Below are 13,380 nucleotides of genomic sequence, written 5' to 3'. Positions count from 1 at the left end.
GGTGAGTGATTAGATTTAAAAAAAAAAAAAAAAAAGTGGAATTAAACATTGCAGTCAATCATGCATAAGCCTCAGTAATACAGGTCACGTAGTTCTAATCCCTACCTCCTTGAATCTGTATGACATTATTATTATTTTTTTTTTTATTCTACGAGGCAAAGCTTTGCATCACTTCTTCCTTGGCAATTTAATTTGCATTTTACACCTTAAAATTCTCTTGCAAGTGAAGTCTGTAGCAATAATATACAACAGGATACTGAGATGTAATGTGGAGAATAAATCACTAAGGAAGAACAGTTTAGTGAGGTGTACTGAACTGAATAAACCACAAAAGATTATGTGCAACAAACTCACCACACCACACTTAGAATATGCGCCCTCAGTTCAAGGGGATCAAGGGATTAGCTGCACAGTAATGATAACGGCAGATTATATTCTATCATGCACTGGAGTACATGCATGAAAGTGTAAATAAAAGAACACAGTACAATATTTAAGTCATCATGCACTGGATTACAAGTATAAATGTGTAAATAAAAGAACACAGTACGATACTTAAGTCATCATGCACTAGATTACAGGCATAAATGTGTAAATAAAAGAACACAGTACAATATTTAAGTCATCATGCACTGGCTGACAAGCATAAAGTGTAAATAAAACAGAATTGTACAGTACAGCACAGTACTTATGTCATCATGCACTGGCTTACAAGCATAAAGGAGTGCACATAAAAGTACACAGAAAGGTATCATCAGAGGTTTTTGGTACAATCTTCAGTCCTTTCTCCCCCCTCAAAAATGAGAGAGAGAGAGAGAGAGAGAGAGAGCACAATGACAGAAAAACAAAACAAAAAATCATAATATGCACTATGCACCTGCATACAGAAGAAAGATAGGAAAAGTCATAGGATGAGTCTACTTACTTAATAAATTCGTCTCTTCCAGTATAAATACCAAAAGACATAAGTGGATTCCACATAAATTATAAACACATCTCTTATGTATCTATACATTTTTCATACTAAAATCCTTCCTTCCTTTCCTAAAAGATCCTCTATTATTTCTATCTTTTTTCCTTACTTACAATACATTTCTCAACTCTTTTCTTCCTCTTCCTCTTCGCTTTCTTTCATTTTTTCCTCACTGTTTTCCTTTTCTCCTTTCTCAACTTCTCTATTATCACTTCCTCCACCCCCTTCTCCTCTGGTTTCCTCCTCTTCTCAATTTCTCACCTCTCCTTCTCTCACCTTTTATTCCCCTTTCCCTTTCCTGCCAGCTCTCTGTTTTCCTCCTTCCCTTTCACTCCACACCTCTCATAAACTTTATCTTATCATTTCACTGCCTCCTCTCCTTTTTATCTTCTCCCACCTTTTTCTCCCTTCCCCTCTTCTTCCAACTCTCCATCCTCCTCCTCCTCCTTCCCTTTCAATCTATAACTACTGTAAACTTTATACTGTACTGTATTGACACTTCACTGCCTCCTCTCCTCTTCACACCTCTTTTCCCTCTTTCCCTTCCCCCTGACTCTCTATTCATTCCTCTTTTCTCCTTCTCTCACCCTTTTTCCCCTCTCTCTTCCTCCCAACTCTCCACTTACCTCTTCCTTCATTTCACACTTCTCATAAACTTTATCTTATCTCTTTACTGCCTTTTTACCTTGACACCAATATTCCCTTTATCTCCCAGAAACCACCATGAATTAGCATTTTAAGAGTCACAGTCTCTTGTTTGTCAAGGACACCCTTGCGTGACTCATTTCCCAGCTTATTACTGTACAGTCTCTGGAATGTTCATATATTCCTGCATGTTATTTATTCAATCAACGCGGATATAAAATGGATATAAATAACACACAAGAAAACTAGAAAGTACTCAGAGAGCACATATCTCTGCCAATACAATGCAGAATCTGAATCCAGATCCAGATCCGTCCCCAAATTTAATCACTTCTTTCCTGGCCCATGGCCTACCCATCCACAAAATTTCATTGAAATTCATCGAGAACTTTTGGAGATATCGTGTGGTCAAACAAACAAACAAACAGACAAACATAGGTGAATACATAACCCCCTTCAACATAATGAGTTGTAATATGCAAAATAAACTGCTACAAAAGAGATGCCACGATGCCACCTAAACTGAAGAGAACACAGCCCCTAGCAGCTTCTTACTGTAGTAACCAGAGATAAATGTCACACTGTGCTACTTTGTTGCTGAATAAATATTTCAACACAGTGAGCATAAAATTTTACTTACTAATATCACTGCTTCAAGCCAATCTTTAGGTCCACAAATCTGCATTTGTGAGGAGTTAATGTAAGAACAAAAAAATAACGCTACTATGAAAACACAAACTATCCAGTGGATGACAAACTCACATAAGAAAATTGTATGTATTTACAAGATTCCACAATTTTGGGCTGAAGAAGATCCAAGCTGGGTCTAAGCTGTTGCATCTTCCTAGTAAACACAATTTCCAGTCCTGGAGATGGACACCTTCATATGGTGGCACCAATATAACTAGGCAATGAAGCTGCCCAACTACATTAAGCAAATATCCTTCAGTTCCCTCCCTGTCCCCCAGATGGAGGATACTAGGCTGCAGGAGAGAGACAACTTCAACCTGCAGTCCTTTAGGTCCACATTCAAATAAGCTTGGGGTTGCAACTACTACTATTACTACAAACACAATCTCCATATGTGGGTATAATTCTTCCATCTGAAACAATTCACACAGCAAAATCATGATTCAAACTATTCAATTTCATTAAGAGACAGTGCAGCAAAACTCCTGTTATTCACATACAGTGGGCTCATGAATGTCAAAAATAGCCAATATGACTCAAGGTAAACATGCCTCAGCTTATGATGCACAAGGAAAATTATGGTAACCGTAAATCCACTCAAAAACAGATTAAGCTACATGCTGTACCTAAAATGTTTACATGTGCGAAATGTCTGATTTTTACTGAACTGTTAATGCTAATCTAAACACTCTCTCTCTCTCTCTTTTTTTTTTTTTTTTTTTTTTTTTTTGGTGCCACTTCATTGTTTTCATATCTGCAAATGGCATAAACTAATTTTAACAGTCCATATCAATGCAAGATTACTATTCAAGCCTCAGTCAACATATTCAGTATAAGTACCATATACTATACTGTCATTAGGGTGGTATGGCAGTGTGTGGTGTGCACTTGTAGACTCTCTGATATTAAGACTGGGTGGTCATAACTTTGAAAGTACAGTAGATATATATATATATATATATATATATATATATATATATATATATACAGTGCATCCCCACAGAATGCGAGTTCCAAGTACACGATCCCCCTTGTATGCGGACTTTTTTTTTTTTTTTTTTTTTTTTTTTTTAAGTACAGTACAGTACACAAATTGGACTCCTTATAAGTGAGACGGGCAGCGAAAAGTGGCCCAAATCCGGGATTACACCGAGTACGCTACATTACCCCCCCAAGAAGCGATAACGGGTAAAGGTGAGCAGCCATATTCTTGTTGGTTTAGTTAAGCCATATCCTTGTTGATTTACCTAGCAAAGCCATAATCTTGTTGGTTTACTTTATGTGAGGTAATATGTCTTAGATAGTTTCCCTGTATAGTACAATACTTAGGTCTGAAAGGCATTTCAAGGGTTGCCCATGAAGGGGAGTGCCGCCCATATGTAATATTTCCCATAAGTTTATGCATTCACAGAATGCGAATTTCTAGTATGCGACGTCCTCTGCCGCCCATATAGGCGCGTACTAGGGGGATGTACTGTATATATATATGTATATAAATAATTCTGACTGCACCTTATGGCTACAATTTTGTGAATTAAATACTTTTGTCAGCATGGGCAAGTGAACCTGCACCATGAAAGACAATACAAGAAATTATAACTCTCAGGCATGAACCACCATCCTGCACTGAGGCCTAGCAGTGGTTGCACATTTTGAAAAAATTGGCCTTTTACCTATTTTTGGAGCTTTATGCAAGATCAGTGAAAAGAAATTGGACTCTTTTGACAACAGAAATGAAAAATTCAGTAAATATCAGCTTTAGACAAAGGATATGAACCCTGTAGCAATAATAGAATGCAAGACATATTTCTCCAAACTCTGACGAAAATGCATTTATCAAAATTGCTTCGATTTTTAAAAGGTCTCGTCTTGGAAATTACTGCATGTACTGACCTATTGTTTGGGAAATATGTATAACTTGATGGTACTATATGTTAATTTTTTAAAAGTTTTCTTTGATGATGACCTGGGGAACACTGGGTGATTTGGCCTGGAATGACACTAAAGATTGGAAGAGGTAAAACTATAATTTAAAATATGCTACCAGACATGAGGGGCTAAACACTACAATCATAGAGCTGAGATATGGTGAAAAAAAAAAAGAGCGATCTAATCTCAGACGATGACAGAGTGAAACACCTATAGCCGTAGTCGGGGTTTCATAAAAATAATCTCAAGCAGTGTGAACATGGATAAATGGCATTTCACTGCACTGCCCCATGAAAAAATACACTAAAAAAGATAAATCATCTATGTCAGGTACTCACCCCACTGGCGATGAACACGGGCAGGAAAACCCATCCCAGTAGCTGTAGTAGAACCAGTGCCTAGAATGAAAAGCAAATTTAATTCAACCTCTTGATATCTAGCAATGTCTTTTAAAACGTATTCTTGCTACTTTGATAATTTTTTTCAACTTGGGCAAGGTCGCTCATAGTCGACCTGCTGATGAACCCTACATCTCACCCCTTTAATCTGTTTAGCCTCTGGGAGTGGTGAGCCTAATGGTGGACATATCTAACCCTCCAGTAAGAAAAGTCCTAAGCTGAATATAATCATCAGGAGACAGCAAGGACAAAATGAAAAACGATGTCAGTGTTTAAAACAAAAAATCTCTCTCTCTATAGCCCATCCTAAAAAAAATAATAATAATAATAAACTCTCAAACCACCGTAATTCATCCCTAATAAGCAAGAGGAACACTGAAATAATGGAACTGGTACATCAGAATCATGTTATGAAAATTTCTTGCTATACACTAGTCCCAGAATTAAAATCCATGAAAGCTCAAACAAAATGACGACACTTCCTCTCACAGATCATTATTCACCACTTCTATTGCCCCTACATGTGGGCAATTCCTGAACTTAATCCTTCCATTTCAGTCTCTGTCTTCCTCCTATCATGCTTCTATAATTTTCACTCTTAACCAATCAAGGTGCTGGAAGGTTTCCCTTCATGTAGTGGCACCAGTATACAGTTATACAAATGCCCCTCAACTCTCCTCCCTAAGCCACAAATGGAGGAAGAAGAACTGCAAGAAATAGGCAATTTCAGTCAACAGTCCATTGAATTCAGGTCTCGATGACCTTGATGACAACAACAACTCGAATCAGGTGACTTATACTGTACAATATTACTCATATTCTTGCTACATCCAGATGTAGATAGAGTTCATCTATCTACCTATCTGCTGTCAGATGCCTTAATCCTGGAAGGGGTAGACACAAACAACTGCCTTCATGTCACACTGTCCTCTGCTACCAGGCTACCTTTCCTCCAACTCTCACTCCCTCTCTCATATGCTCATAACTCTCCACCCATCCTTCCATTTCATCCTCAGTCACTATGGAAACAAGGCTAGAAAGCCTCCTAAGCTTATGAGAATAGGGGCTCCAGAATTACATAATACAAACTATCTTTGCCTGACCTTTAAAGTTACATCCAGTGTAACATTTAATCCAAATACCTCTCTCTAACCATTATAGGTTATCTTAAAACTTAATATATATTTTTTAACTCCCTCTGAACTTTAAATAAAAAATGTGTGATGGCTTTTACCACAGAAGTGAAGCCAAGAATTTCAAATACTGTACTTGAATCATGGGCGATGTGATGTACGGCTCATATTGTTGGCACTGTTAATACATGTATTGTAGTTCTGTTTTCATTTATTTATTTTCTTTTTTAATCCTACCCCTCTCATTTTTGGCTGGGGAGGAAAAGATGATGATGATGATGATGATGAAAATTATCTACATTGCACAACAATAAAGAAGCTGCATCCAAAATACTATGTATCATTTTTAAATCTCCAGGGATGGCTCAATTATGAAAAATTTAAATCTGCAGATGACTGGAATACTTAAAAGTCAAAGTAACAAAATTGGTGTAATGGAAGGTGTTGGAAAGTGTTTCCAAAAATCTGACATGTGAGCATGACGCTCATGCTGGAAAGGGATGCCTCCTCTGTATAATGTAAGAAGAGGGTGGACTCGTATCAGTGAAGCAGAAGACAGGGAAGAAGAAAGACTGATAAAGAGTATGAAAATAAGCATGGGCTGAGTACCCTCACTGCATTCCTACCAGCCATCCGCTGCTGAGGAGGACGAGGAGGAGGATAAAACCGAACTACTGTTAGGATAAATAACGAAGAACTGTGACAAAGGAAGGAATAAATACAGTACTGAAAAGTCAGGACAGTAAAAAGATGAAATGCTAGGGGCTGGAGTACTATTAAGCTGGTGGGTTGGAAGGCTGGAATAATGAAAGTTGGATTAATGGGAGTCCAAAATAGAGGGGCCCCTACATGAACTACACTGTAATCAGGTGGTTTATCGACCCTCCTTTTACCCAGCTGAACTCACTCCCTTTATCTCTGAAGTGTTACAACACTTTATCTACAAAATTACTAATCTGTTGAATACTGTCAACACTCCTGATACACCACTGACTAATGAAAACACACACAGTACAGACTGCCCTCAACAAAGGAAGGGGTCCCTTTTTTCTTTTTCTGTGTGTGTGTGTGTGTGTGTGTGTGTGTTCTAGTGAGTCTGAGTGCATGGATCATGTGAGTGGCCTTCAGTCCCACTCAAGAGCAAATGGTTGATTTCAGGAGTGGCTTTGGGATGAAAAGTGCTACATACTTCACCTTAAGTCTTCTAAATAATGGCAATGTCTAAGCCCCTCACCAAAAAAGGCAGTGCTAACATATCAGGTTGGAGGGATTTTGCCCACTAACATATCAGGTGGGAGGGATTCAGAAATAAGATCCCCATCATCATCATCATCAAATCAACCTTCTTTCCCACTAACGTATCAAATGGAAAGGATCCAGAAATAAGATCACTATCATCATTTTCAACTCAACCTTCTTTCCCACTAACATATCGGGTGGGAGAGATTGAGAAATAAGATCATCGTCAATCATCATCATCTCAACCTACTTTCCCACTAGCATATCGGATGGAGGAGAGTCAGAAATAAGATCATCATCATCAACTCAACCTTCTTTCCCAGTAATATATTGGGTGGAGGGGATCCAGAAATAAGATCATCATCATCATCATCGTTGTCATAATAGCCACCATCACTGGAAGGATTGTTTTTCTGTGGGCTTAAAAGTCTTTTCAGCACCTCTAATCATCATCATCCAGACCTCCTTTCCCAGCCTGGGGCAGGGCGAGGAGTAGCAACGTCCAGACAGCCCAAGTTTGCCCACTCTAATGGGCCACGCTTCCATTCACTCATCATTCAAGCCCCGTAATCCTGGCTCTATCTGATAGGCGAAAAACTTTCACCACATTCTGTAGCTTCACATAAACGTATCCAATAGAGTTGAGCACCTTTCCCTTTCAAAAAATATATATGAACCTCATGGACTGTAAGCCACACTGCTAATCTTCTACATTCCACTGGCCTCTTTAGGAGGGACTGGGAGGAAGTTGAGGATAGTTTGTATAACCTGGCAGCTCCACCACTTGGCCATATCTGTGTCACCACATGAAGGTGTTCCTCTCCATCACCAGGATATACAGTACTGCGGGCCTGCATCAGCACAGAGTTCAAGGAGTTCATCAAGATACTAGCATAATCAGTCCTCATTACCTATTTATGGACAGATGCCTACATCCAGGAAAGGATGATCACAAACAAATCACCTCCATGTCACCATCCCTCCATCTCATCATCGGTCTCTCACTTACCTCTCCACCTCACTCTCATACACTCTCTTAGTTAGTCTCTCCTCAACTGTCTTTACCTGACCAAACCATCTCAAAGTACTTCTTCTTCATAATACAATGCATTATCTGGACTTTTTTTTTTTCTAATAAACACTTTAATTGTGATGTATTCTACTAATTTATTCTTGCTTCATCCAGATGAATTTATTCATCTTCAGGGAGACCTTTTGCAGTGAAAGGGCTTATGAAAGCTATATTTAACCCCCCTTCACTACCAGACATGTCCCACAGAGGTGAAGGAAATCATCTGGCTCTGGTTGGAACAAAAGTGAACTGAAAATGACATACCGATACTAACCCACCCTCCCACCCACTGATATGATTTCCCTGACCACATCTTCTGAAAGTGATAATGATGATGATGATGAGGCGGCTAAACAGTTACAAAGCTAGGTGGTAGACAGATGTGAAAAAATGGTGACAGAGGAAACACTGCACTGAAAAAGATATCCAGCAACAAACAAAATATATAAATAAATAAATAAAACACTTTCCATCTCCTATGTACAGACAAGAATATAATCTCTGTGTACTCCACTTTCTGAAACACTGGATGAAATATTTTGGGAACTGTAAAGCATATTGGTGGTAGGTGGTGGTGATCATCGTCCACTCACTTGATGCGGTGCTGCCTACCTCTTCCTTCACTTTCATAATTTTTTTTCCTGCATCTGCCCTCCTCTCTTCCAATTTCTTCCATCTTTCCTGTCATTTTTTTTTACACTTCTTTCCCCTTCAGGTGGCCTTACAGTGAGTGACAAGCCTAATGGTTGCCTGTAAGGAAGAAACCACTTACAAAGCTGGGTGGTAACCATATAACCAATCCATATGTGTTCCCTACATGTCAACAAGTGGGTTGGCGATGGGCTAGTGCCCCTCCCCATAAAACAACAAACACAAAGACAAATGGCCGCCTCTTGCAGGATTATGACGTCTAGCTATAGATAAATAGATATAGTAAAGCACACTCTCTTTCAGAAAGCATCACACACACAATATTGTGAGGTACTACATAGTACATATATACTATCTCATAAAGTATATATAAGTAAAAACAAACATAAGTAGGTAAGTAAAAAAGCTAGTAAGTAAAAAATCAAATAAATAATTAAGTAACAAAGTAAGTAGTATGTGAGTAGTAAACCCACATTGAGTTCAAAGGCCCCTACACCGATTCCAGCGGCTGCTCCAGACCCCGCCAGACCAATAAAATGCTCTGACCCAATATTGCTGGCGAAGAGGGATGCTCCAATCTGCAAGAAAAGGGATAGTATTAGTTTTGTTACTACTACTACTGCTACTACAGCTGCTATTACTACTACTATAGCTGCTACTACTACTACTATTACTACTACAACTATTATTTCATGGAGTGGCACTTACATGGCACTCCAAGTAAGGGCTAAAAGCTAGGTAAGTTATTGCTGTTGAGTAACCCCAGTCTGTATAGCTGAGCAGACCCATCAACCACAAGTAAGCAACTGCCCCTGTAGAGCCGTACCTTGTGGTGAACTGATGCTCCACTAGCAGACTGCTGCCATGTGAAATCCATGTTAATAACCGTTTTTTCTTTTTTTCTTTTTTTTACGAGAAATGGCCTATTCAAGTGACAGTAACACGTATAGAGAATGATGTGATGTTTTAAAAAACACTCAAGACTCCCAAACAGCACTGCCTTACATGGGGATCTAGCCAAGTTCACAGCCTGTCTTGGGAGATGCAGATCTCACAAACAGCTGAATGGGTAGATGGCTACTTGCAAGCTGGGCACAAAAAATATTTGAGTCATAATTCTGACCGGGTGTGGGTGATGTCCGTGACGACGTGCTGTGATGACCTTCGTGACTGTGTGTCATCAGTTGGTTGCTGATTCCACACTGGATAAACTATACACTAATCTTCTACACATACATATAATGTTGCAATACACTGCCATGTATTAAACAGCCTTTAATACTGCTAATCCGACTGCCAATGCAACTATCACCACGATCAGAGCTACCAGCAATCCCACTTCATCTACTACCACTGCCATATCTACCATCACAGCCACAACTACCACTACCACCAAAACCACCACCACTCCCTCTCCTTTCAATACCACTGCCACAGCTACCATTACTCACCGGTAACCACCACATAAATCGTCCTGCCAGAAAGTAACCAGCCACTGTTCCTCGGTTTGGACGACACATTGACTGCAAAAAGGGAGAGAGGAAAAAAAAAAGTTAGTTCGTAGAAGATGATTGAAGGTAAAGGCTATATTAAGGTGAGTCTTTCCATCTATCCACCTTTCCGAGCAGACATACATCATCATCATCATCACCACCACCACCAACATAATCATCATCATCAGCAGCAGCAGCATCAGGAGCACTGGGATAGATTACTCCTTCCAAAGATGATGGTATAAATTGGCCATTTATTTCAACTGGTCGAATAAACTTCCCACCTTTAGATTAGAGAGAGAGAGAGAGAGAGAGAGAGAGAATCATCATGACCACCACCACCATCACCTCGTTATCGTGACAACCACCACCACCATCACCACCACCACCATCATCATCATCATCATCATCATCATCACCATCATCAGGCGCACAGGGGCCTAGATTGCTCCTTCCATGGATAATGGTACAAATTGGCCAATTATTTCAAGTGGTCGATTAAATTTTCCACCTTTAGATTTAAAAACAATATATATGGCAGTTGAGGCACTGGTCAGGCTCCTGTGAACCACTTTCAACTAAGTAAAATCGTCTGGCCTTATCTGAATAATACTAAAGCTGTTACCATCATTGAAGGGTTTACTCCTTTACCGACGACGTACTGCAGGGGGATAAAAGGAGGGAAGGGAAGGGTATGGGGACGAGGAGGGAAGAGAAGAAAATGAGGGGAGGAGAGGGGAGGGGAGGGGAGGGGAGAAAAGAAGGGAAGGCAAGGGAAGAAAAGAAGGGAAGAGAAGAGACGCGAAGAAAAGGAGGGAAGAAGAAGGGAGGGAAGAAGGAAGGGAAGGAACGGGAAAAAAGGGGGGGATGGGGAAGGAAGGGATGGAAGAGGAGGGAGGGAGAGACAAGAAGGAAGGGGACGAGAGGAGGAGAGAGTAAGAAAGGAGACACAATGAGGGAAGAAGAGGGCAAACGATCAAGGAGAGAGTGAAAGTCAATGTCTTTGTGAGATGGGGAGATAGGAGAGATGAGGAGTGGAGATAAGAAGAGGGAGAAGAGATAATAAGACAGAATGATAAAAACAAGATGACGCCAACAGAAGAATGATGAAATCACGTCTCTTGATTTTCACCACGAACTGGCTAAATGGAAGATTATTGTGTCAAATCAAGGAGAACTATCACGTAATTCCACAAAGCAGCAGTAATGGTGTAATAATATGAGGTACTTGGCGTAATATTGCTCTTTTTCTCTATTTTTGTCCTGCCGCTCTCCCGCCTGACCCCTTGACCCCCCGCCAGTCAAGTAATCTCGCGACCTCAAACTACAGTACCGGTAGGTCGGCATGGATCTGTAGTGACTCTCAACTTTCCTTTGTAGTCCCATCAGTGACTGCACCAAGGACACGAGATGCTCAGTGTACTAAGATTCAAACTAGGCTTTATTGGGGAGAAGGCGGTTGAGATTACCAAAACACTTCATTGCGTCGCTGCCTGCTTTACCACTCATTAAGTGGAATCTTCTGTTTTTAGTGTACCTAACTGAGAGTGAAGCAGTATAAAATTGTTATCACTGACTTCCAAGCCAAGCACCACCTCGATGTCAAGCACAGTCGTAAGGTACCACTGGTGTGTGTGTGTGTGTGTGTGTGTGTGTGTAAACTGGAGGCATAAACCAAAATATCTGTACGGTACATATTTTTAACTAGCCTATATATGAACGTACAATGATCAACAACCACAAATTTGTGATGTAGTATTAGGTGATTAGTTATATTTTTGGGGGGGCTGTCAAAATATTATTAAAGAAAATTTAAGGTAAGCATGTTATATTACCGATCAATTATTCTGTCATCACCTGTATTAACCTCGATTTATTTCTGGTGCAATTTATCCGTGTGACGTTAAGGGCCACTGAAATTGTTGCAGGAAAAGGTTAAGAAACAGTCCTCTACTCCTTTCACCTTAACCTGGCACAGATTTTCGCCCTCTGGTAACCTATATCACGTAGCTCTGGCTGAAAACAACAATGCTACGGCTCGACATCCCTTCCTTCCTCGCGACTGGCATATTCTGACTTTGTTGTCACAAGTCAGCATACAAAATGGAAAGAAAGCAATTTTGGGCCGAGTAAAAGAGGTGTAATTCTCTCTCTCTCTCTCTTAACTCCTTACCACTGACGTCCTTCCAGTGTATTTTTGCTTTCCTACAGGCTATTTTTTTTTCCTTTAAACATATTCTCCGCCTATATATTTTCCTCTACATATTTTTCTCATTTCTGTCTCTCGTGACCCCTTAGTCATAATGTCTTTAACACATTCTTGCTTTCCTACCTTATTTACATACTTATTTTTCTTTTAGTCTCCCTCTTCCTTCACCAATATCACGTTGACGTTCTTTCTACCCCCATACGTTGGTTCTCTCTCTCTCTCTCTCTCTCTCTCTCTCTCTCTCTCTCTCTCTCGTGTTCTGGACAGATCTTGAACAGGGGGGAAGGGGCAGAGAGTGGCAGGAAAGGGAGAGAAAGAGCCAGAACTGGGAGGAAAGATGAAAGAGGCAAATAGGGAGAAAGGGAGGAAAGAAGTAGGAGAGAGAGAAAGACGGGTGGGAACGAGGTAGGAAAAAGAAAGGAAGGGGTAGGAATGAGAGAAAGAAGGAAAGGAGAAATGGGAGGGGAGAGGAAATGGGAGGAGAGGGGAATGGAAATGGGAGGAGACGGGGAATCGAGAGAGAATTTTACAACAGGGAGGAAAGTGGAGAGATGGAGTTAGGGAGAGAAAAATTCAGAATGGTGAGGAGGGGAGGGAAGGGGGAAGAAGGGGACAGAAAAAAATCCAGAGACGAAAGGGAGGGAAAGCAGAAGGAACCACATTAGAGAGGAGAGAAACTGGGAAAGGAAGAGAAAAATGTAAACTAGGTAGAAGGATGGGAAAGAGAAGGGGGAGGGAGAAGGAAGAAAAAAAATGAGGCAGGGAGGAAAGGGAGGGAGGGGAGAGAAAGGGGGAAAGGAAGAGCCGGACAGGGAAGTGAGGACGGAAAGATCGAGAAGCAAGAGGGAAAGGGAGAGAGAGGGAAGGAGGTAGGAAGGGGGAAAGGGAAGGGAGAGGCATGCGAGATAAGGAAGGGAGGGGGTAAGGGAGGAAGAGTCAGCAAAATAA

The 13,380-nt window shown here is 40.5% G+C and overlaps 1 protein-coding gene across 1 annotated transcript in view; it reads right to left on the bottom strand.

Moving 5' to 3' along the window:
• LOC145410649 (sodium/mannose cotransporter SLC5A10-like) overlaps nt 1-13,380 on the bottom strand; it is a 57,141-nt gene that overhangs the window by 32,147 nt on the left and 11,614 nt on the right. The window contains exons 2-4 of the mRNA XM_080280763.1: nt 10,182-10,253; nt 9,204-9,308; nt 4,576-4,635 (exon numbers count right to left, since the gene is read on the bottom strand). Of these exons, the coding sequence (XP_080136889.1) occupies nt 4,576-4,635; nt 9,204-9,308; nt 10,182-10,253 (237 nt within the window). The remainder of the gene's footprint in view (nt 1-4,575; nt 4,636-9,203; nt 9,309-10,181; nt 10,254-13,380) is intronic.

The sequence above is a fragment of the Coenobita brevimanus genome, chromosome 86 (genome assembly GCF_032717465.1).
Source record: "Coenobita brevimanus isolate Jiangsu-jjx chromosome 86, ASM3271746v2, whole genome shotgun sequence".
NCBI classification, from domain to species: Eukaryota; Metazoa; Arthropoda; class Malacostraca; order Decapoda; family Coenobitidae; genus Coenobita; species Coenobita brevimanus.
This window is presented reverse-complemented; position numbering and strand designations above follow the sequence as displayed.